The following is a 25556-nucleotide window of genomic DNA, read 5'->3' as shown; positions in this document are numbered from 1 at the left end:
TATTTGAACTTCAAGATATTCACAAGAGACTACATGTACTAGATCCATTCTAGATACGTTATAGTTTAGATATCAACTAGTTCTCTTATGCAGCGCAATTCGGGCAACCAATGTCACTTTTACGTTAGATAGAGTCTTAATATATCTATTAGATGTGAACTGGATCTCTAAGTCATATCCTGTGGAAATCGTTCAAGAGTATCGCCAGAATCGCGCAAATGTCAAATTTGACAGGTTAGATCTTAAACATATCGTTATCGTATCTTGGCTGATGTCTAAAAGATACCTAATAGATATATTTCAAAATCTGAATCGGACCCCATGTCGAGCACTACCTAGTACGTTGTTTACCTTACACTATAGAAGCCTTGATTGCTGCTTCGTCATCAGTCAATCCATGCATATATAAGAAACGTAAAACGCTCAAACAGACCAGTCTGTTCGCCCGTTCGATATGGGCAGAAATCGCGTCAACGTTACTAAGAGTTTTTTTTAATAATTATGGCCTAGATGCGAGTCCTTTCAGCCGAAAACTTTATTTACACATTTAAAGATCGAGGTTTTTAAAATAACTACGCTTATACTAAAATGTTTCATTATAATATTTATCTTCACAAATAAATTAAAAACCTTCCAAAACTTCTAAGAAAAAGTGTAGATAATCTAAGATTTGTTTTGATTTTTAAATTGTTATATCTTTTGTGTTTGTGTAATTTTAGTTGTACGAAGTTTATAGAAAAGTTAAGTTTTGTTGTTCAAAAGTCTGTAAAGAAACACACAAAATCGTAACAAAAAACATTCAACTCAATTAAACATCATAATTATATACATAGTTTTTCGTACAAAACTTTGTTCACGGAGCACTTATACGAGTCTAAAAATGCATTTATTATAAACAGGTACAGCTTAACATTAAACAGTGCTGTTAAATCATTATTTACGAAGTCAATCGAAGAAAATACCCAAGACTATTCTAACAAAAATATTGTGTTAAATTCCAACTTCATCATTTACATCAAAGACTACAGAATGAACTCTTAATAATAGTGTTTTATCGGAATAAACTCTACCTATTCTTCTTCAATTTTAAAGTTCCAAATTCAATTTCGACACCAAGATGGACGAGAACAGAACGGACTGGAATCTGACGGAGCCGAGGATAGGTCTCCGTTCTCCAGACCTGCTGGGGAACAGCAGTTCTGTGAACCTGCAAGGGAACTTCGAGATTGATCTAGAAGATACAAACTGGATATTGACATCGTCTTTCATCATATTTACTATGCAGACCGGTAAGTGCAATACCTACCAGTGGCGGAGCGTCCATAGAACTCGATTCCCATCGGCTTGTCTGATATCCACTTGACCGTCCGACGATAGCATATAGTTCGTTTTTTTTTAGCATCAGAAAGAACTCCACAGAAGCAAGCGTGCAGTTTTTATCAGGCTCTTTAATTGTTAATAATTATTGAATTATCTAATGTAGCATGGTCAATTCATATAATTTACTTCAAATTATTACCGCTAAAAGTGCCGGATTTGGAACCACAAGCTTACTTCTGCGAAGTTCTTTCTAATGCTAAAAAAAACGGACTATAGTATCCGAAAAAAATATGCTCTTAATCCGTCCGCGGGAACCTTACTATCCAAAGGGGTGGAAGAAAGAATTGATTTCAGAGCCATCTAACGGAATATTTCGGCATTATTTACTAATTCTCTTGATGCGACAACGTAGCCTAACTAAATAGTTAGCTCTAAAAAAATTTAGACGGCAGTGTAATCATAATTTTTGTAGAAAGTTGTGAATGCGCTGCGCGGGGCGTGCGTCGCTAAAAAAAACCCGGACGGTTGACAGGAAAACAGTCTCGCGGGCCGGACGGTTGAATCGATATTCAGGCTCTTGGGCCATTTTCTTTAAACTTCTGAAGGAAAGGAAGGGCAACTAAGCTACTGCTTGCCTACTAACAAACTAGACGCGCCGCCACTGATACCTAAGTACAGAATTTATTGTACAGTACAGTCAGCTTCAAGCAAAGCTCTCCCTCGCGTTATCCCGGCATTTGCCACAGCTCCTGGAAGCCTGGGGTCTGCTTGACTAATCCCAAGATTTGAAATAGGCACTAGTTTTTACGAAAGCGACTGCCATCTGGCCCCAATTTCACCAGGGTGACAGGTGCGACAATTGTAAAACATCACTGTTGCTACAGGTATCCATGGGCTACGGTTATCGCTTACCATCGGGCGGGCCGTATTCCTGTTTGCCACCATCATTGAATTATTACAAAAAGTTAATTATATCGGAAAAAAACAGATATTTCTCTTGTTAAGTTTATGACAATTGTCACAAGAAACACTACAATTGTAACGAAATTCCGACATATATGTAACTCATTTCCTGTCAAGATTCACCGACAATTCTACAAATATGTTGACTAGAAAAAATAATTCTTGTTTCACAACATAATTGTAATATACAATTGTAGCAAAATGCCTGTTATGTTTGTAAGTATTTCTATAGAATATATTTTATAAAATTGTAATATGTCACCTGTCGCTTGACAATTGTCGCTCGACATATGTCACTGTCACGGACAATTGTAGCCGTGGTGAAATTGGAGCCTGACCTCCCTGACCCTATCTGATCAACTCAGAGGGGAAACTAGGCATTATTAAGGGATTAAGCCCAGTTTCCTCATATTTTCCTTCACCGAAACGCGACTGCGGTAAATATCAAATGATATGTCGTACATAAGTTCCGAAAAACTCATTGGTAAGAACCGGGGTTTGAACTCGCGAACTCCGGATTGAAAGTCGCACGCTCTTACCGCTAGGCACCAGCGTTTATATATTTTTAAATAAATAATGTCCTAAGATACTGGAGCAAGCTGTGGTTACCTATAATTGGACAAACGTCTACCTTTAATGTTATGGAAGCTACTGATTATTTTTTCTTGATGTATTGTCTGTTGGTGATCCTAATTAAAAAATTAAAAAAAATATCTACGGATTTGCCAATAATGTCAATGTATGTAATTTATTTAATGTGTTTTTGTAAACCGTACAACACGCAAAGAGAGGTGTTAGCTTTGTTTTAAATGCCCATTTAAAACGATTAATCTTGTGTTAGACATTTCGGACAAACGTGGTCTCGAAGGGTTTCGTATAACTAACTAATTTAGTTTAACTAATTGGTTTTATTTAATGATATTGAATGTTTTGTTTATTTAACTATTGATTTATTTAACAAACCGTCATTTTTAAATGCGCGTCTCTCGTAATTAATTAGGAGCAAAAAAACTAAATACATAATAGTACTACTTAAACTAATAAGGCCGACTTGCACCATTTCACTAACCCAGGGTTAAGCGGTTAAACTGTTAACCCACTGTCAAATTGTACTGGTAACCATGGTAACTCCAGGTTTAACCGCTTTACCCCGGGTTAGTGGAATGGTGCAAGTCGGCCTAAGTAGCTTATGATTAATCGGATAATGTAAAAAAGTTCTCAAGACAGATTAAATTCAAACTTGCCCATTATTTTCAAAATTAAACTTAATTTAATAATTTCTTTTTTTTAAATTCTATTAAATAATATTCAGGTTTCGGCATGTTGGAGTCTGGCTGTGTCTCGATAAAAAACGAGGCAAACATTATGATGAAGAATTTGGCGGACATCTCTCTTGGTGGTAAGTCCACTTTTTTGAAATTTTCCTTTTGATTGTACTTAATTCCATATTTTGATATGGAAATTTACCTGTACCCCTAGTGTAAATTTCAGTCGATAACGTGACGTGACGTATTGTATTTGTTATTGTATTTTGTATGGGATTTTGCCTTAACTCAATGTGTTTATGTTTTTCTATCGAAGAGTTCCTTTGGCTAAATTCCGACTGCATCATCAGATCAGCTCCATGTTAGCAATTAAATTTCAGCTCAATCAGACACCCGGAAGTGGTTCAATATATGTATACAAAGATCTCTTTGTACATAAAGATCTCACTGCATATATAAGTACCTTTATCTAAAGGTACCTACTTATACCGGGTGTGGCCTGTAATATGAGCAAAAAATTAAACTGTAGGCTATACTCCTTGTACTGAACAAAATTTGTTCAGCGACTTTTAAATATAACTTGTGGTTTGATTTTTAATACACTTTAAAGTTTATTCTAAGACGCAATGTATTACGAATTTCGTTATGTTTAAGGCGTGACAAGCAACGTCAATCACAATGATATGGCGTGGCGATGGCGTCCATTGAAGATAATATTTATTTTGTATGAAAAATAGGGAGTCTAAATACATCATAATTTTTAAAAGTTGTTGAACAAAAGTGTTACTGTTTGAGGAGTACAATCTATTTTTTAATTATTTGCTCGTATTACAGGCCACACCCGGTATACGCAGTGAAGCTAAATAAGTGTGTAAAAAGAACGCCCATTTTGAGAAACATTTTGTCTCAAACTGACCCCATATTTTTGCCCCCAGGCCTAACCTACTGGATTTTCGGCTACGGCATGTCATTCGGACAGGGTCCGTATTCGAACCCCGTGGTCGGCGTGGGGGACTTCCTGATCGACCCACCGGTGGGCGACTCGCTCATGGGGCCCGTTTTCGCCTCCTTCCTATTTCAGCTGTCTTTCGCTACTACGGCTACCACCATTGTCAGCGGAGCTATGGCTGAAAGGTACGAAAATAGTAGTTTCATTATAGTTATTTACGGTACAAGTGCGAAAAATAGGAAATTCGCAACGAGTGGCCAATTTTAAAACACGACCGAAGGGAGTTACCTATTGGCACGAGTAGGTATCGTTACAACGATTTACAGTTAAGTACACATTAGTACAGGGTGGCCAAATAAGAGGTATACACTTTATTTTTGAAATTTTATTCTATAAAATATAAAAAATATTAAGTATTCCTTGTTAAATATAATATGTAGGGTCAGCAATTACACATGTAAAATAATGTCAGACAAATGTCCACCTCTAGCAGCATGGCAGATGCGAACCCTTTTCATCGCGTTTTTCATCACTTTTTCACACATTTCTGGCGTTATCTCAGCGACAGTGTTTCGAATATTTTGTTTTAATTGCTGAAGGTTCGTTGGCCTATTAGCATAGACACGTCCCTTTAGATAGCCCCACAGAAAAAAGTCAGGAGCTGTTAAAAAATCGGCGATCTTGGGGGCCAGTCAATGTCACCGTTTCTCGAAATTAATCGACCGGGAAACGTTATTTTTAATGTTTCTATTGCGTTTTAATAATTAAAACACGTTGTTCCGTAGTAAAACGCTCCATAATAAATTTGCCGTATCTACACAAACTAATTTTCATGCAATAACTGTCATATTTACCGCCAAAATAAAATGGCGGCAAAAAAAAGTTGTATACCTACCTCTAAGTTGGCCACCCTGTACATTACATATTATGGCCCTTTAAATTTTCGACGTAAATAACTGATTATTTACTTTCCTAATTCAATAATTTTCTAACATGGGGCTGTCCAGAAAACAAAATGAGAATGAAATAATTGAAATTGAAAACTTTTGTCGTTAAAAAAAAAACAATAAAATAAACTCCGCGCATTATGGAACTTAATTACTAATACATTAATTAACTAACAGTAAACTGTTAATGTTTAAAATATTAAATTAGTTTCATACATTAACTACAAAGAATTGAGTATACAATGTAGTTTTACGATCCATTTCAAGGTAATAACAATAACAGGAAAAAACATATGTATTTTTAATATTCTTATTTCGGCTATGCTACTTAATGCTAAATAGAATGTTACATATGTTTGTCGACCTTTGATTGTCATTTTAGTAAGTACCTATACTCTGTATCTTTAGGTTTATTTTTAAATTGTTTGTTTACATTTATTTAAATAAATGTAAACAAACAATTTGTACAGTTTCGGGTAGTTATAACATTAAGCGATATTTTCTAGAAGAAATGTAGTTGATATATGTATATTACTTAGTCATTACATATTTATTGTTCTTTTATTTCAGATGCAATTTCAAAGCCTACTGCCTCTTCTCATTCTTGAACACAATAGTATACTGCGTTCCAGCGGGCTGGGTGTGGGGTTCCCATGGGTTCCTGAGTCGACTAGGGGCCGTGGACATCGCTGGATCCGGCCCTGTGCATCTTATTGGTAACTAACAACGTTCATACGATAGTGTACGGCGGGCTGTGGGGTTCCCATGGGTTCTTGAGTCGACTAGGGGCCGTGGACATCGCTGAATCCGGCCCTGTGCATCTTATTGGTAACTAACAACGTTCATACGATAGTGTAAGGCGGGCTGGGTGTGGGGTTCCCATGGGTTCCTGAGTCGACTAGGAGTCGTGGATATCGCTGGCTCCGGCCCTGTGCATCTTATTTTGAACGCATGGGTAGTGTACCTATAGCAGGTTCGGATGTGAGGTTCGGATAGGTTCCTGAGTCGACTAGGGGCCGTGGATATACTCGTAGCTCGCTCTGGGCCTGAGCATATTATTAGTACATAACTAATGGGCAGTGTACAGTCGCCATCAGATATATCGGAGCGGTCAAGGTGTTCACAAATATCTGAACACGCCTCTATTGTCAATGCGTTAGAGTGAGTGTTCAGATGTTGTGAACACCTTGGTCGCTCCGATATATCTGATGGCGACTGTACCTACCTACTTATAGCAGTATTTTTGGAGCGAAGTAGGTACATTTTACGGTACTTACGTACTTAAGGTTAGGTCATGTGTGTGTGTGTGTGTGTGTGTGGTAGGTTGTGTGTTAAGGGGGTCATGTTCAAAAAAGGTTGTATTTTCCCCAGGTGGGTCATCAGCCTTCGCTTCAGCACTCATGCTCGGCCCCCGACTAGGTCGCTACGCGAAGGGCACCGCCCCGCTGCCGCTCGGCAACCCCGTCAACGCAGTGATGGGCACCTTTGTGCTGTGGTGGGGCTGGCTCGCTTTCAACTCTGGGAGCACGTATGGGGTCAGTTTCAAAATCAATCTTTTATTCAGTATGTAATTAACTTATGGAGTAAGTTTCAAAATCAATCTTCTATTCAGTACGTAAGTACTGTCTTTGTTTATGTTACTGTACCTACCTACATTTATTGTTACAATTATGTGAGGTGTGCAATAGATTATTATATTGTATTGTAATTACTACCCAATTTCTGCATTTCGAAACGAATTTCATATGGGTAAAATGTATGGTAAGAGATTGTGTTTTAGAGTAAGACCAAGCTAAGTTGACAGCGATTTTGATAGCACAGACTGCAAGTGTTATTTTAACGTCATACTATATGAAATTATTAAAGAATGCATACAATATCCCTATAAGCCCCATACTTTTCGTAGCATTTGGCATTAAAACTTAATTAGCGTGTTATAGCCTTAGAAGGACTAAGGTGGTGGTACTAGTGCTCGACATGCTAATGCCCAATAGATGACACCAAGTTGTCACCTCTATTGATTTATTACTTAAGTTTCAAGATGACATGTACTGGGACCGCGTCGAGCACCAGGACCTATACCACCACCTTACTAAGGGTCTCCCCAAATATATCGACGCGAATTCGGCAAAAGCCGATAGGAAAAAGCTTTAGGTCCGCGCAATAAGAGCGAAAAAGCCGTCGACGCGTTGGCAGGTGCCGGCCGATGCGAGCCGAGCCGAACGACGACTTTTTCGATCTTATTGCGCGGACATAAAGCTTTTTCCTATCGGCTTTTGCCGAATGCGCGTCGATATATTTGGGGAGACCCTAAGTATATACAAAGTCTGCGCTACTAAAACAAAGTTAGGATTTGCAAAGTCAGTTACGTAATTTTCTCTACGATCTCAAACTCAAATTACCTCATTTATTTAAACATGTTTTCAATTCAATGTAACAACCGTAGGTAATACATCTTACCTCACATTTCAAAGTCAAGGACATTGAATAGATAATAGATAGATACTTACGAAGTCAATTAGCTAAATTATACTATTTACTAATGTAGATTGGCGGCCATTTGCAGTAAATGGCGGCCATTTTGATTTAAATGACAGTTTTGTTGCACGCGAATGTGTTTTTCTGAAACTTAGTACGTATTTAATTAATAAATTATGCATCTATTTGAGGACGTTTACGTATTAGTGGTAAAGTGCTTTTAATAAAGGTAGTCTATAAATCCTGAAACTATTTAAAAGAAACTATACTTGTTTAATATTACATGTTATTATTATAAGTTATACCTCTCGCGAAGAATAATGATTCTATATGTTTTACAAGGGGGCAAAGTTGTTGTTTAACCGCTCGTGCTAATATTGATACCCGAGCAAGCGAAAGATTCCAAAATTGATTGAAAGATTCGAAAAATGGAATCTTGAGCGTTGCGAGGGTTTCAAAGCACGGGGGTTAAACAAAATTTGCCCCCGAGTGAAACACAAATTTTTTCACCACACCAACTCGAAGCAAAATATGAAATGTTAAATATCAAACAAAATAAAACCAAATGAATGTTTTTAAATAAGTATTCATCATCCAAAATCATCATTTAAATCAAACATAAAAAACAATAATATTTGCATTTGATTACTTTGCCTCACATGTGAATAAAATGCAACTTTGCTATCGGTTTTTGAAGTGCAAAGTAAGCCTTTCCGAGATAGTGTGGTGAAAATAAATATGTTACCTCCCTAAATAAGTTAATGTGCTTAAGTCCTAAAAATTTATTATTGTTACAATTATCAGGTGAGCGGTGCAAAATGGCAGTACGCTGCGCGCGCGGCTGTCATGACAATGATGGGCTCATTCGGAGGCGGCTGCTTCGGCCTACTGTAAGTTTAGATCTCTCTGCCGTATTCGGACTTCAAGATATTCACAAGAGACGACACGTACTAGATCCATTCTAGATACGTTATAGTTTAGATATCAACTAGTTCTCTTTTGCAGCGCAATTCGGGCAACCAATGTCACTTTTACGTTAGAGTAAGATATCTATTAGATGTGAATGATGGGCTCATTCGGAGGTGGCTGCTTCGGGCTACTGTAAGTTTAGGTCTCTCTGCCGTATTCGAACTTCAAGATATCCACAAGAGACGACACGTACTAGATACGTTATAGTTTAGATATCAACTAGTTCTCTTTTGGAGCATTCCACGGGCTGTCCCGTACAAACGCATTTTAATTCCGGTGTTGCGACTTTTTTTTCGGCATTTAAGGCAGGCGATTATTTTTCTGTGCATATTTTTAGTTAAGACCATTTGTCATAGAAAGGGAAACTCTTATACCTGCATATCTTTAGAAATTCGCGTTTGTACGGGACAAACGGTAGACAATTTCAAGGAATGCTCCTTTTGCAACGCAATTCGGGCAACCAATGTCACTTTTACGTTAGAGTAAGATATCTATTAGATGTGAATTGAATCTCTAAGTCATATCCCGTGGAAAACGTTCAAGAGTATTTCCAGAATCGCGCAAATGTCAAATTTGACAGGTTAGATCTTAACCACATCGTTATCGTATCTTGGTGATGACTAAAAGATATCTAATAGATGTATTTCAAAATCCGAATCGGGCCCTCTGTCAAATACTAAATAATAAAACATAAATCGTAATACTTGTATGCCGTATCTTACAGTATATTATCGCTCCGTCGATCACGGGCTTAACCACGGAAGAAAGAATGAGCGCGCCGCGGGCTTAACATTAATTTAACGTTAGTACTTAGTAACGTTAGACATAGGTCTCACGACAGTTTAAATTCGTTTACTAGCTCAATGAGTTTGGTACTCAATTCATTTTCAGTCAGACTACAAGAATGAAATTTTGGTGCTCTCATATAGCACTAGCCGGGTACTGTGACACCTTCACGAAAATGTACAAATGCGTACTTATCACCAAAAGGGATATCTTCCAGCTGACGTTAGTAGTTGAAATGGTGTTTCAGATTCACTCTGATCAAGAACAAGGGGAAGGCAGACGTAATGGAGCTGATAAACAGTGTCCTTGGTTCCCTGGTCTCCGTCACTGGTAAGAACTGTTTAGAAGTTACAGTAGTACAACAAGAGATCAAAGTTTGATATTTCTTCGAGTGCTTATTTTGAGTCCCGTGCAAGCGAAAGATTCTATAATAGATTCACGAGCGAAGCGAGTGACTAATTTAGAATCTTGAGCGTAGTAAGGGATTCAAAAGCGCACGAGATGTAAATAACTTTGATCTCGTGTAGTACACAAAATTTTTCACCCTAAGCAGTGAGAACACACCTAGAGGGACAGAGATAATAGAACCCAAGTATATCGAACTTATATACCCCGCATGTTGAAATGACATTTGACTATAAAGGTCACTTGAATGACATTTTGTCTCACTCAGTGAGCAAAATGCGATTTTGCTCACTGTTTTTAAGAAGCAAAGTACCCTTGTTCGAGCTGCTGAGGTGAAAAGATAATTTTGTCGGATTGTCAAATTAATTTTTGTAGTCACAATAAATTTACTGCCATCTTTCGCCCGCCTGCTAAAACTTTTAGAACGCCATTTCACTTTTATGAAATTATGGCGTTAGCACTTGCATTGCGTGGGCTATCTAAATCGCTGCAGACGTTTCTTGGTCTAACTTCTAGCTGTGCGAGGCACGAGATTTCTGGAGAAACGTGTTGAGGGGGGATTTGAGACTTGGGAGGTTGGTGAGGTCTCACAGAGCCGTGAGTAGGAAACTAGGGCGTTTGGACATTCTCGGCTCCGTTCGGCTCAGCATTGCTCCGAGCAATTGTTAGGGTTGGCACCACTTGACGTCCCTTTGCGTGCACAACCACAGATAAGATAATTGCTAGAATTTTGACAACCCTAATTAGCTGAAAGGGATAGTGCCATATATTAAGGGACGTCCCTGAATCGCTGTCAAACTTCGGTTTTTTAGGAAGTTTCCTTTCTGTACTGTAGTACTATAATAGTGGTAGCACACACTATCGCACCAAGGTCGCGGTGCGGTGCGATAGTGTGTTACGACCATTATAGTATATTTATTCTGTGGTTATGATTTAACCTTATTTTCAGCGGGTTGTTTCCTTTACCGCGCATGGGAGTCCATCCTGATTGGTCTAATCGGTGCCGCTATAGCCTGCGCCACCACGCCGCTATTTGACAAACTGCGAGTTGACGATCCAGTCGGAGCGTCCAGCGTCCATGGCGCTTGCGGGTTGTGGGGTAAGCACTCTTATACCCTTCACTTAAGGTTCAAATTTCAAATGTACTGGGACTAGTGATCCAAAAGACTCGAGCCTTTGGAGCTCTTTGTTTTAGGGCTCGCCTCATCTCTTGACCGGCCAGCCGGTTGGGGGCTAAAGAGCTAAATAGGCTTTTTTTTAGGGGCTTAATAAGGTTATTAGCCCCAAGAGTCTAGGATCTTAAATAGAACTAGGCTTGGGGGCTAAAGAGCTGAATAGGCTTTTAGCCTTTTAGGCGTCAAGAGATGAGGCGAGCCCTAAAAAAGAGCTAAAAGGCTCGAGTCCTTTGGATCACTAACTGGGACACCGTTATTTGACAAAATAAGATTTAATTATCCGGCCGGAGCGTCCATGGTGCCTGCGGGCTTTGGGGTAAATTCACTCTTATTCACTTGAATTACGTTGAAATTGCTATAACTGCTCTACCTGCCTGCGGAGCGGACGTTCCGAGCTTTCGGCCCTATACACTTCATACAGCACAGCTCGGCGTTCGGCCTCGATTTTTAAAACAATTGGCCAATTCTTGTCCGAGCATAGTTCTACAGATCGGCCATTGGCCTTGCCTGAACGCGCCTCGCAGGAAACCTCCAGGCCTATGTGGAGCTAGGCCGTAGGCCTCGCTTACTCATTTGTTCAATTCCTCTCTAGCTCTGCTTTCCTGCAGCTCGGCCTTCGGCCTCGTATGAAAATGCGTTGCAGTCAAAGCCTCATTTGGCCTTGGTTTTTAATACACTGGTTAGTAATTGGGCTCATGAAGCCCAACCTTTGGCCTGTCCACGTCACATTTCACGTACTCAGGCATTTCAGGTACGAGTACCTACATATTAACTCACATTATAGACGGGTCTAACGCGAATTATATTCAATTACCTTAGACCCGTCTATAATGTGAGTTAATATGTATTCAAAACGCGAAAGTTTAAAATATTATATTGAGTACCTACATGTTGGCTGCGTCCTACACAGCCTACTCACTTTTTTTCAGGAACTTGTGTATTTACTCTTCTACATAGCGGAGCTACTGCAATGTGCGGGCCCACACCTACCTCGAGTGCTGGCAATGTTATATACATTATGTCTGGGGCATTCGTATTTACCGGCCGAACTAATGAAAACCGTTGTTGTTCCGATTGTTAAAAACAAGACTGGAGATACGTCGGACAAGACCAACTACAGGCCAATTTCACTTGCCACTGTTGTTGCAAAAATACTTGACAGTCTGCTTGATACACAACTAGATAAGTATATACAGCTGCACGACAATCAGTTCGGGTTTAGGCCCGGATTGTCGACTGAAAGTGCTATATTGTGTTTAAAGCAGACTGTTAGGTATTATACTGATAGAGACACACCTGTTTACGCATGCTTTCTCGACCTGTCGAGGGCTTTTGACCTGGTCTGTTATGATATACTATGGAGAAAGCTTGAGGAGATGGAGGTACCTCCAGATCTTATATCCATTTTCAAATTTTGGTACACAAGACAGGTCAATAGCGTTCGATGGGCGGGAGCGTTGTCGGAACCGTATAGTTTGGAGTGCGGGGTAAGGCAGGGAGGGCTAACCTCCCCGAAGCTCTTCAATCTATACGTAAATGGACTTATTGCCGAGCTCAGCAGCACACATGTCGGTTGCCATGTGCAGGGCGTTTGCATTAACAACATTAGCTACGCGGACGACATGGTGCTGTTGAGCGCGTCACCCTGTGGTCTCGCGAGGCTTATAACGGTCTGCGAGCAGTACGCTGCCGCACACGGTCTTAAATACAACTCTGTAAAGAGCGAAATGATGGTGTTTGGAGTCAGAGGTAAATGTCCATCAACAGTCCCAGTATTACAACTAAACAATAACCCGCTTAAGTTGGTAGACAATTTTAAATACCTGGGACATATGATTACCTCTGACCTCAAGGACGGTTCCGACGTCGAAAGGGAGCGCAGGGCACTGGCTGTAAGGGCGAACATGATTGCCCGCAGGTTTGCGTGTAGCTCACCGGCAGTAAAGATTACGTTGTTCCGAGCTTTTTGTACATCTTTTTACACCAGCAGTCTGTGGGTGAACTACACGCAAAAACAGTACAGTGCCCTGCGCGTACAGTATAATAATGCGTTTAGGGTGCTGATGGGGCTCCCTCGCTACTGCAGCGCGTCAACAATGTTTGCGGAGGCGCGCGTGGATAGTTTTTCTGCCATTATGCGCAAAAGAGCCACTTCATTGTTATGCAGAGTGAGGAACAGCACCAACAGCATCCTAGCCATGTATGCAGATAGGTTTGATGGGGCCTACCTGAACCACTGTGGTGCACTCCACATGTGCTTAAATTAAATTAATTAATTTATATTATTATGTAAATATATATGTAATAGATAGTCAATAAGTTGTGTGTGTATACCTACTAACATTAGTTGTAAGATTAAAATGTGTCACTAACGAAATTGATCCTTTGTTGGTCTTAAATAAATCTAATTTAATTTAATTTAATTTTAATAGGTTTAAGTACTTGTCGACATTTAGTGAAATAAAATAGCTGATAAAATGATGATGTAGTATTGTGAAGTCACTTCTATTTTTGAATATAAATTGAATATAAGGGATCATCCATTAATTACGTCACACGAAGTTCTAGGTTTTTTGACCCCTCTCCTCTTCCTTGTCACACTTGGTCACGTTTTGCAAATCCCTCCCCACCTGGTGTGACGTCACATTTTAGGCAATTTTGATTTCAACTAAATCGGCATTATTTTTTTAATAAAAAAAATTTTGGTAAAAGAAATATTAGTAATTTTATAACACAAACCAATTAGGTACGAAAATTTCCTACTTCCAAAACCTCATTATTTAAATGTACAGCGAATAAATAAATTAATTTTCGGTTACTGATGAATAGTGATGAAGTTAAAATGACGTCACAATGTTTGTGACCCTCCTCTCCCGCATGTCACATTTTCTTGACCCCCTCCCACCCCCTAAACGTGTGACGTAATTAATGGATGACCCCTAAACAATATTTTTTTCCAGGGGTGTTGGCCGTGGGCCTGTTTGCCGATAACCCAATACCAATGGATACCACCAACGGGAGGTCGGGGCTGTTCAAAGGTAGGTCACAAAACTAACATCACCAGGAGAGCGAAGGTTCGAAAATTACAAAATGGCACTTCAAAATTTATTCTAAGTCGGAAGATATTTGTCCAAAAGAATTTACCTACTTACTTACTTACTACTTACTGCTGTGGCGCAACGACCCGAAGTGGATCTTGGCCTCCGACACCAAAAACCGCCATGCTACTCTGTCCAAAGCCGTTTCTGTCCAGTCGACGGCGCCGAGTTCGCTAAGGTCTTTCTGCACTTCGTCTCTCCAGCGGAACCTAGGGCGTCCAGACGGCCTTCGGCCACTTGGTACTCCAGAGTACGCCGTCCAGACTGCGCGATCTTCCCCCATCCGGACTACGTGCCCGAGCCATCGGAGTCTAGCGGCTTTCGATTCTCCAATGATGTTCGGCTCGGACACCAGATCTTCAATCTCCTACCTACCTACCTGTAAATATTTCTAGGTGGCGGCTGGTATCTCCTGGGCGTCCAGGCCCTCACAGGGGTCTGCCTCATAGCTTGGGGGGTCATAGTGACCATGCTTCTGCTCTGGCTGATCGACTGCGTGATGCCCATCCGCATGGACCCGTATGAGGAGCTGCTGGGCGCGGACCTCACGGAGCACAGGATCCGACATGGCCAGGTGGGTTTCTTTTTTACTTATTTTAACAATTACAAGAATTTATTTACTTATTTTACCTACAGAGCAAGTACCTAAGGCACCATTCATTTTTTACCTAAGAAGATTTAGAGGGGGGGTCGGACATATCCCAATTTTTCTTACAGAGGGGTTTTCATAGTTCTTACGTAAGAACACAAAGTTTTTTTAATTTGTATGAAATTATGACGTTTAATATAATACTTCCACGCTCTAATCTATCAAAAATGGTGCAGAGTTAGCTTAAACGGGCTCCAGTACCTTTGTAGGTACAAATAAATATTCAAAAAATGAGTTTTTTGATAAATAAACACCAAAACAAACCAAACGTGTAAGTACTCATTTTTTCCTTTAGATTCTTACGTAATATAGGGGGGTCGAGGGGGGCAACCTAATCTTATTTTTCTTACAGAGGGGAGGGAGTCAAAAACGGGCAAAAATCGTCTTACGTAATAAAACTAATAAATGAATGGCGCCTAGAAGTCATTAGAGTTAGACTAATAAAAGTCTGCAGAGATTTTAATAGCCCACGTAGTGCAAGTGTTATTTTAAACGTCAAACTTCTATGAAATTGTGACGTATAAATAACACTTGCACTGCGTTGGCTATCAAAATCGCTCCAGACTTCTTGGTCTAACATCATCTTCCTGGCGTTTGACCATTTAAATAGAATAGAAATACATTCATGTATGACAAACAAACACAGATGACAAAAACATGTTGACAAATTAATATACAATGTATAACATTGTAGTGTAATAAGTTTTTGGCAAAAAAATAATTTTTGGTACCTACAAGCTTTTATCGCTGACTGTACTTTTCTTTACACAGGCAACTAATGCTCATCAAGACAATTCTAAAAACCACAAATACAATTAGGTTTCGTTGTTTTATCACATAGTTCCTATGGCCACCTCCGGTCTCCATCATCAGATCAGCTCGATGACACCATAATATTGCATTGTCACTCGACTTACGTATGTATGCAAAATTTCAGCTCAATCGGAAACCGGGAAGTGGATCAAATACTTGCAAGATTTGATTACAGACATCGGTCAGGTGAAACTAAATAAAAGCTTGTAAAATGGCATGAAAGGGTTACAACTCAGCTGTAGCTGGCAAAGCCAGCGCTTTTCCTCTGTTGTGACCCAGGTGTAAGACCAATTTGTAGAGATGCAACGGATAGTTGTTTGGCCGGTTACCGGATATTCGGCCTGATCATCGGCCGAATATCCGCTTTCCGGCCGCCGAATATTCGGCCGGCGAAATTATACCTAAATTTCGGTTTTTCAGGTGCGCATTGTGCATTAGTGGAATGTTTAAAATGTTTTAAAATAATAAACGAGTAACGATTATGACCATGACGGTTTCTTAAATCCAATTTGTTGACTCCAAAATCAAACAAAATTACTATCCGGTTATCCGGCCGGATAGTAACCGGGTATCCGGTGCATCTCTACGAATTTGCCTTGATTCCAGGTGGGGGTGTCTCGCGCTGTGTCCGCCCTGCGGCCCTACCATCGCTCCAGCAGCATTGAAGACGTCGGTGGCATCGGCGTCAACACAGGTCACAGTCTAGTCGTCGACAAGCTATATGAGGTCAGTTAAAACAAACACAAGTAGGACTGGCGTCCAAAAGTGCATGGACATGTTTCAACCGTAATATTAAGGCATTACGGTCGACATCTATCCATGCACTGTTGAACGCCACTTTACAGTAAAATCTGCTTACACATAAGTATAATACCACCGCTCCAGCAGCATCGAAGACGTCGGTGGCAACGGCGTCAACACAGGTCACAGTCTTGTCGTCGACAAACTATATGAGGTCAGTTTCGCTAATCGATGATGGGGCCATCGGAATCCAAAATTGCGAAATTTACATGTGGAATTTTCAATTTCTTTATGTATGTTATTCAACTATATTCTTCTTCTTCTTCGCGTTATCCCGGCATTTTACCACGGGTCATTACTCATTATTTTTTCGAAAGCGACTACCATCTAACCTTCCAACCCAGACGGGAAACTAGGCCTTATTGGGATTAACCCGGTTTCCTCACGATGTCTTCCTTCACCGAAAACCGAATGGTAAATATCAACTGATATTTCGAGCACGGCGCGCTCATTCTTTCTTCCGTCGATATTTCGTACATAAGTTCCGAAAAACTCATTAGTATGAGCCGGGATTTGAACCCGCGACTTCCGAATTGAAGGTCGCACGCTCTTACCGCTAGGCCACCAGCGCTCCTACGGAGCAAATAGGATTTAAAATGCTTACAATATATCCCGAATTTTTCTGTCAACAGGCTCAGTTACAAAAGAAGAAAAACCGATTCAGCGGACTGCAGATATTCAAAAACAATGCTTTTGAAGAAGACGAACCGAAGTCAAAATTCAAAAACGAAGGTTTTCTGAACAAACGGAACGGTGACCCTGGAAACGAACTCCACAGAGCCATAGATTCCATGGCCGATGAACTAAATGGGACTGCTTTTAAAAAAGGAAAAGTTTCTAAGGTAGTTCCAGAAGAATTGAAAGGGAAGAAGTTTAAGGAATTGTCTGTAACTGAGTTGGAGGGATTAGGAGAAATGAATGCGAATGAAGATAGGTTTAGACATAGGTTGACTGAAGATAATTATAATGAGGATGTGAAGAGGGCTAATATGACTTGGATAGATTAATTAGGTAAATATTATTTATTTATTGAATAGTGTAAAGTAAAAATAGCGTACTTAATACTTAATTAATAGTACTTGTTAGTAATTACTATAAATAAATAAATATTATAGGATAATTTTACACAGATCGACCTAGTCCCACAGTAAGCTCGATAAGGCTTGTGTCATTAGACGACGATATACAGTGTGGAAAGATAAGTCGGGCCCTGGAGGGAAACTACCTTAAATCCTTTATTTGTAAAAAGAAACAAAACTGCATTTAAAGATTTTTAAAAATTAGCTGGGCTCGACCGGGAATCGGACCGAGTGAAACTTCCAAAAAATAAACTCGCAATTTTTTTCTACTAGTCGATACAGTTAATGCATTAACTGTATCGACTGTTAATGATAACATTTCTCCAAGAAACATTAGGTCTTACAATCGTCTGTCGTACAAAATATCCATAAAATCGAATATTTAGTACTCAAGAATATTTTTAGACAAGCGAAATTGAAGAAAAAAAGAAAAATCTTTGAATGCAGTTTTGTTTCTTTTTAGAAATAAAGGAATGTCTCCTTTAAGTAAAATGAGCCAAGGATTTAAGGTAGTTTCCCTCCAGGGCCCGACTTATCTTTCCACTCTGTATTATTATCTAATAAGTATAGACATCATTTTATTGGTAATGAATGATAAATTATAGGTCACGACTTACATATTATCCAATTATTATAAATAAGACATTATACCTACACATGTTATTCAAATGTTATAATTTAGTGATTATTCATACCCATTATTGAATGTTATTTCTTTATGTTTAATAAATTGTTTATAACTGTAGATTTTTTTTCCAATAAGCCATTTTTTAAATTTATATTTAAAATTCGGATCGCTTACAGCTTCTTATAAAATAATTTGGCAACTTGTAGACTACAGGTGCTGTAAGGTACTAAGACTTCGCTGTCCGTCTGTCACCAGGCTGTATCTCGTGAACCGTGATAGGAAGGCAGTTGAAATTTTCACAGATGATGTATTCTGTTGCCGCTATAACAACAAATACTAAAAACAGAATAAAATAAATATTTAAGTGAGGCTCCCATATAGCAAACGTGTTTTTTTTGCCGTTTTTTGCGTATGGTACGGAACCCTTCGTGCGCGAGTCCGACTCGCACTTGGCCGGTTTTTAAATATTAGAGTTAGATCAAGAAAAGTCTGCAGCGATTTTGATAGCCCATGCAGTTACAGTGCTATTTTAAACGTCAAACTTCTATGAAATTATGACGTAGATTTATTATTATTATTGTGGTGTTGTGGGCCTTTGAGTGTCGCATCGACCAGCATTGATCTATTGTGACGGCCCTTTAAAGTTCATTACTAATGCCCGTTGCATCCAGAAAGTTCCAGATTCTTTGGGCCGTAATGTTCTGTACCTCATAGGGTTGCACTACGTGTCGCCCTAGGTAGGTACTTCTTTTTGACATTAGTGGTCCACAAGAGCAGAGAATGTGCATTGCAGTCTCCTCTGACTCCTGACAGAACCTGCATGTCGCATCTTGTTTTTTCCCAATTTGAAACATATGTTTATTCAACTTACAGTGTCCAGTCAATATTCTGGTCACCGCGCAGGTTTTGTGCCTTTTGAGTCCTAAAAGCTCCTTAGCAGTTCTGCTGTTGAACCCTTTGATTAGAGCTTTCGAGTGTTCTTGTCCTTTAACGAACTTCCACCATTCGGTTGCTCTCGTTTTTTCTAACTTGCTGAGCAGAGAATATGCATCCCGTTTTGTGATTCCACAGAACGGTTCTGGGCCGACCAGGGGTGTGTCTGCGCCCTTTCTAGCAAGTTCGTCCGCTTCTTCGTTTCCGTTAATGTCGGAGTGCCCTGGGGCCAAATTCGACACGTACAACTGTCAGATTTCGCATCCACGTCAAATCAACAGTTGATTTTATCGCATACTGAGTGTTGATTCCATCAACGGTGGATAATATCATTTGGTACAACCAAAACTCAACTCTAAACTAAGGGTGGTTCGGTTTGGTTTGCTTGTCACCCTAACTGTGGATTGTTAATGTCAAATGTTGACATTGTACGTATTCGAGAACTTATGATTTTTCCCACATCAACGGGAGATCAACACGATACGTCAAACGTCGCTTGTCGAATAGGGGTCCTGGTACCCATCTAAGTGTGACCTTGTTGGAGTTAGCCAGTGCATTTAGGTTTGTTTTACAGTTCTGGACTAGTTTTGAGTTTGACTCAAGGGATTCTAGTGCCAGCAGAGCAGCCTGGCTGTCTGAGTTGATGTAGATATGCTGGTGTCTTAGGTTTCTATCCAGGTTGATCTCCGCACATTTGTTGATGGCGAAGACTTCTGCCTGGAAGATTGAGGCCTGTGTGCGCTAGCTCTGAGCTTAGGTCTCTCACCATAGATCCCACATCCTACATCATTGCCTTTTTTGGAACCATCTGTATACCAAACGTGGCTTCCCTCTTCGACGTACATTTGGTTGTTGATCCATTTGTCTCTAGGAGGTATTTCTACTGTGTACAGTTTGGTGAGATGACATTCGGTGTGCGTGTCATCAGTGGGCATGCTAAGGGTTCTATTTGCAAAGACCCAGGCCTTTAGATTGGCTAATGCCTGAGAGCGCCATTTTGGCCTGTTTAGCGTGCATATTCTGTAGACGCACTGCTTGGCCTCCTTTTGCACCTGCAGGTGGAGTGGTATGATGTCTAGCAGTGCATCTAGGGCCGCTCCCGGTGTCGAGGAGAAGGCGCCTGTTGCTGTTAAACAAGCCGTGCGTTGCAGGCTGTTTAGAGTGTCTATTGCTGTCTTTTGGTTGGTTTTGTTACACCAGACTGCGGAGGCGTAGGTGACAATTGGCCTCACTACCGCTGTGTATAACCACATAGCAATTTTGGGTCTTAAGCCCCATCTTGCTCCTGCCATTCGACAGCATGACCACATGGCCATTTTCGCTTTTTGCATAATGTTTCTCTTATGACGTAGATACTTATAAAATAACATTTGCACAGCGTGGGCTATCAAAATCGCTGCATACTTTTCTTGGTCTAACTCTACAATAGGGTAAAAGTGCTACACTAACCGCCCCACGTTTCGAAAGGCGAATATGCGCACTCGCCTTGCTTTCAACTTGCTCGCGAATCGCCAGTGTAACAGCGCTCTTACATGGCATGATAACGCCACCTGCCCATGCGATAACCACACAGTAGGTACAAACCATTGAACATCTAATAAATATTGTCCCAGATACCTATATGCACATGCCAGATGTGACCACGAAACTATCTGTGGAAAATGCCAGGATATAGAACTGTACACTATACTACACACACACCTTTATTAAGACCTAATAAAATTGCTTACCTGACTTACACCATGAAACCGCCAATCCCGGCGAAGACCTGGAAACTTAGGACAAGGTCACCCGCATTCGCTGCGGGGACCTGCCCCAACAAATCAGTAATATGCAACTACTAGACACATCACATATCGTCGCTCGTATTTCTAGCAAGGACCGATTGACTCACACAATTGATACAACTTAAAAAAAAACATGACAAATAAACGTAGTTGTGATGGAACGTAATTTCTTGACCCCAGGGTTAGGTAGGGGAGAGCGGGGTTAAACGTGCCGGAGGTAAGTTGATCCGATGGGAATAGGAACGCAAATAAACCATGGAGCGATTCGTATGATGTTTGTCGCGAAAAGTCAGACCACTATGCGGTTGCAGGAGCCGTTTTCGTTGCTTCCATTATAGTAGAATAGTAGTTATGGAAAATAAATCAAAAACGAGGGCACAACGAACCCCACGGATAATCACATTTTTGCTTTGGATTTTTTTAACTATCTGTTGATAGTACACAACAAATTATCTTATATTTCGACGAACTGCAAAATACACTTTTAGCGTGTGTGAACTGAGATTTAAATATTTGACGGATAAGTTATAAATTGTGTATTAGTCATAGTTACTTACCCGAGGAACTTGTGAAAACAATTGTTGTGCCTGTCATAAAAAATAAAACAGGGGACGCTTCTGACATATCCAATTACAGGCCGATATCGCTTGCCACGGTTGTGGCCAAGGTGCTGGACGGTTTGCTTGATGACATTTTAGGACAAAATATTAAACTACATGATGCTCAATTCGGATTTAGGCCGGGTTTATCGACTGAAAGCGCAATCCTATGTCTTAAGCAGACCGTCCATTACTATACGTCACGTGAGACGCCGGTATTTGCCTGTTTTTTGGATTTGTCAAAAGCATTTGACATGGTGTCTTACGACCTATTATGGAGGAAACTACTCAAGGACACGACGGTCCCCCGTAACGTCATCTCACTGCTTCAGCATTGGTATGGTAACCAAAAAAACAGTGTTAAGTGGGCGGGCGCCTTGTCCAAGGAGTACGTGATGCAATGCGGGGTCAGACAGGGTGGATTGAGCTCTCCTACATTGTTCAATTTGTATATGAATGGCCTCATCGAGGAGCTCAGCAGCGCTTGTGTTGGATGTCACATAGAACACGTATGTGTCAATAACCTAAGCTATGCTGATGATATGGTGCTGCTGAGCCCCTCGATGGGTGGTCTCATAAAAATGTTAGGTATTTGCGAAAGGTATGCTGAGGCCCATGGGCTCAGGTACAATGCGTCTAAAAGCGAGCTCTTGCAATTTAAATCAGGCAATAAAAGTTACCGAATGCAGGAGGTTAAGCTTTGCGGAACTCCGTTAAAGAGAGTGGACAAATTTAAGTACCTGGGCCACTGGGTCACGGACACACTGTCTGACAACGAGGACATCGAGCGGGAGCGCCGAGCGCTGTGTGTCCGCTGTAACATGTTATCCCGCAGGTTCGCACGTGGCAGTAAAGAAGTAAAGCTAATTTTGTTCAAAGCTTTTTGGCAAACTTTCTACACGTGCGGTCTGTGGGCTAATTTTACGCAGCGGGCGTATAGCGCTCTGAGAGTCCAGTACAATGATGCATTTAGGATGCTGTTTAGGTTGCCGCGGTATTGTAGCGCCTCAGCAATGTTTGCTGAGGCTAGAACAGACTGTTTTTTCGCCATCATGAGGAAGCGATGCGCGTCACTCCTCAATCGCAGCCGAAGCAGCACGAACAGCATCCTAAGTATGCTGGCGCAGCGTTGGGACTCGCCCCTGGTCAAGCGGTGTGTACAGCTACACTCACCTGTTGCTGCTCCGCCGCGAAAGCTATGAATGTTTTGTTTTGTTTGTTTGTTTGTTTCGTCTTAATTATAATACTAACTATAGTTATAAGTTACTGTAATGACTAACCCTATATATGGACCATATGTTCGAAATAAAAATATTTCATTTCATTTCATTTCATAAATTTTAGCAACGGAACAACCCGCCCCATAGCGGGGTTAGTTGTTCCGTTCCGACCTATCTAATAAAAAAAATTCTGGTAAAAAAACTGTTTAACGATGCACAAAATAATATCGCTACTCAGAAACGCAAATAATCATTATTTAATATAGCGCAACCCACATACCTTATTCACACTGTTTTCATAGATCAAATTTGTATTTTATGAAAATCGGCACGTTTAACCCCGCTCTCTCCTACCGTGATAACCTATTGGTCTCTCTTATCACTCTTATCTGTAAAACCGCGTTTTGCATTAAGCACTTTATGGCATAGTAATAGAGTCTATTAAACACGGGGCCGGGGACCATTGGAAGAGTTTAAAAAACCCATATTACTTATGCCGAGTTCGGCGCTCGAACAAATCGCATTCTCTTAGAGTTTTCAGTGGCAACAACTTGTGTAGTCGGTTTTCACACCTTTACCGCGCAAAAACAAAGCTGTGCCTAAAACTCACTCATTATCTTCACTAAGTTATCGAGCTAACGCCATGTTTCTCAAGTTTTCCCTGGCGCTGTCCGCGCTCGCGATCGTCGGGTGTCAAGCAGCGGCCGTCACGGACACCGCGAACCAAGACTCCGCCTTCAGCAAAGTTAAAGTGACAGAAACAGTTATATCGCAGAAGATCACCAAAGAAGTCCCCTTCATGCCGCCCTTGATGATAATAGGTAATAACAACGGGAGTATAACTCGATGCCCGATCGATAAACCAAACTCGTGTGAAGTCTTCCATACTAGTCCTTGCCATTCAAATGTTACTTCCACCGTGGTATACGGGGAATATCTTTACGCGTCGCTGGAATCGGGGATAATGCTCCGCTGTGTGTGGCAGAGAAGACACTCCTGCTACGAATTCAACCAAGCGGGCACTAAAATCAGTGGTCTAGCGGTAGCTGCTGGTTACATACACGCTGGGCTCAAAAATGGAACAATCCTGCGATGCGAACTGGACTCACCTCATAGCTGCTGGCATTTCGCTGACGTGCCAAGAGAAATTTTATCATTTGCTGCGTTCGACTCTCATATTTATGCAGGGTCGCATGCCGGACATATATATCGTTGTTGGTTGACTGAAGACAGGGATTGCAGCATTTTCTATGAAAACGGCTGGTCGGATGTTTATGGAATGGTACGTCTAGGGGAGAAAATGTATGGACTTAAATATGCTGGTGCTATCCATTACTTCAATATGGATTTTTATCAGCAGGATTATCAATCGATTGGATTATCCGGTAATGGATACACAAGCATGGCCCTTTATAACCGAAAATTATACATAGTGCTGAAATCAAAGGGAATCTACACTAATAACCTAGGTTCAGAATCTGTAAAACTGATTGCCGTAAATGAAAACGCGGTAAGCATCTCCTTTACCTATGGAACGTTTGGTATACAAAACCAATACCGGCTGGAGGCGAAAAAATGTATTTACAACGACGGAATTTTCACGTGCCCGCCAACTGTGGTGTACTACGATGTTCGCAGCAGGGCTCAGTGGGAAGTTTCGGTTAAGAATGGCAGTCTCTATGACTCTCAAGGGGTTATTTTAGACACGAGCGATGCCGACGAGAATTATTCGCAGAAGGCGGCCATTTTCGTGATGGGTCCAGACGGGCAGATTTTAGTTTCGAAGTTTCACAAGAGAGGGCATACTCACACGTCTAGTTTGCTTGCTGGGAACGAGGTGGCCGGTGCCGGGTTGATAGTAGCGGAACAGGGAAAGATACGCAGCATCACTGCCTGCTCCGCGCACTATAGGCCAGACGTGGAGTTAAACAGTCAGGTTAAGGAATCCCTATATGTTAAAGGGTACAAGGAAGATTTCTATTCTTATCCTTGTACTTACAGTGCCGAATTATGCGAACCAGTCGATGTAAGTAATATTTATTAAGAGCCAGGAGTGGTCATTTCTCTATACAAACGTACTCGACTGTTTCCTCCGTGGGTTTTGATGCTAGAGCAATGATTTTTTCAACACAGATTAATATTGTCAATATTTGTGTCGGACCGATTAGCTTTTTTTGATATTTTTGTTATTTAAGGCGCTAGAGCCCTTCAAAAATGGCCAAAATGGCCTAATTAACTATGCCGCAAACAGAGGTGTAGTATTCAAAACTGATATCAATTAGCCAAAAAAGCAAAACGGTTCGACACAGATAATTTCATAATCATTTAGATTTCCAAATTTGGTTTGGATTGGTTAAGTTTTGGAGGAGGAAACAGTCGAGTACGAAACCTCGATTTTTGATATTTTTACGCAGGATTTTTCGCCTTGTCCTTATTGCACTAGTTTTAGGAGCCGCTTCCGTTAGCGAGACGGGTATATTTACCTAAAATATTTAAAACTCAGCTCCTGTTTCGTCTTAACTCACATTTATAGACGGGTCTATCTCGAATTTATTTTATTAACTTTATTTATCGATCACGCGCCGCGACTACGACTGAAACCTGTGTCGAAAAGTCGGTAATAAAATAATTTCGCGATAGATACTGCAATAAATGTGACTATGTGTTCAAAACACGTAATTTTTATATGTTA

The 25556-nt window shown here is 40.6% G+C and overlaps 2 protein-coding genes across 3 annotated transcripts in view; both read left to right on the top strand.

Moving 5' to 3' along the window:
* The first annotated feature begins 660 nt into the window (after window positions 1–660).
* On the top strand, window positions 661–18442 carry LOC134677013 (putative ammonium transporter 2). 2 transcript variants are annotated; one of them, XM_063535423.1, is made up of 14 exons: window positions 661–1289; window positions 3596–3682; window positions 4484–4682; window positions 6015–6160; window positions 6816–6979; window positions 8727–8812; window positions 9925–10007; window positions 11032–11164; window positions 11557–11573; window positions 14218–14295; window positions 14751–14929; window positions 16424–16511; window positions 16741–16772; window positions 17251–18442. In XM_063535423.1, exons 1-14 carry the CDS (start codon window positions 1118–1120, stop codon window positions 17623–17625), a joined length of 1839 nt encoding a protein of 612 aa, XP_063391493.1. In that variant the 5' UTR covers window positions 661–1117; the 3' UTR covers window positions 17626–18442. The 2 variants fall into 2 exon arrangements, with proteins under 2 accessions (XP_063391493.1, XP_063391492.1); XM_063535422.1 differs by lacking the exons at window positions 11557–11573; window positions 16741–16772 and having other exon boundaries at window positions 11032–11181; window positions 16424–16543.
* A 4541-nt stretch (window positions 18443–22983) lies between these two features.
* Window positions 22984–25556, top strand: part of LOC134677036 (uncharacterized) — a 148770-nt gene continuing 146197 nt past the window's right edge. The window contains exon 1 of the mRNA XM_063535459.1: window positions 22984–25477. Coding sequence (XP_063391529.1) covers window positions 23508–24908 — 1401 coding nt within the window. The 5' untranslated portion in view covers window positions 22984–23507 and the 3' untranslated portion in view covers window positions 24909–25477. The remainder of the gene's footprint in view (window positions 25478–25556) is intronic.

The sequence above is a fragment of the Cydia fagiglandana genome, chromosome 25, assembly GCF_963556715.1.
Source record: "Cydia fagiglandana chromosome 25, ilCydFagi1.1, whole genome shotgun sequence".
NCBI classification, from domain to species: domain Eukaryota; kingdom Metazoa; phylum Arthropoda; class Insecta; order Lepidoptera; family Tortricidae; genus Cydia; species Cydia fagiglandana.
Note: the sequence above shows the minus strand (reverse complement) of the source record. Positions and strands in the feature narration are given on the sequence as shown.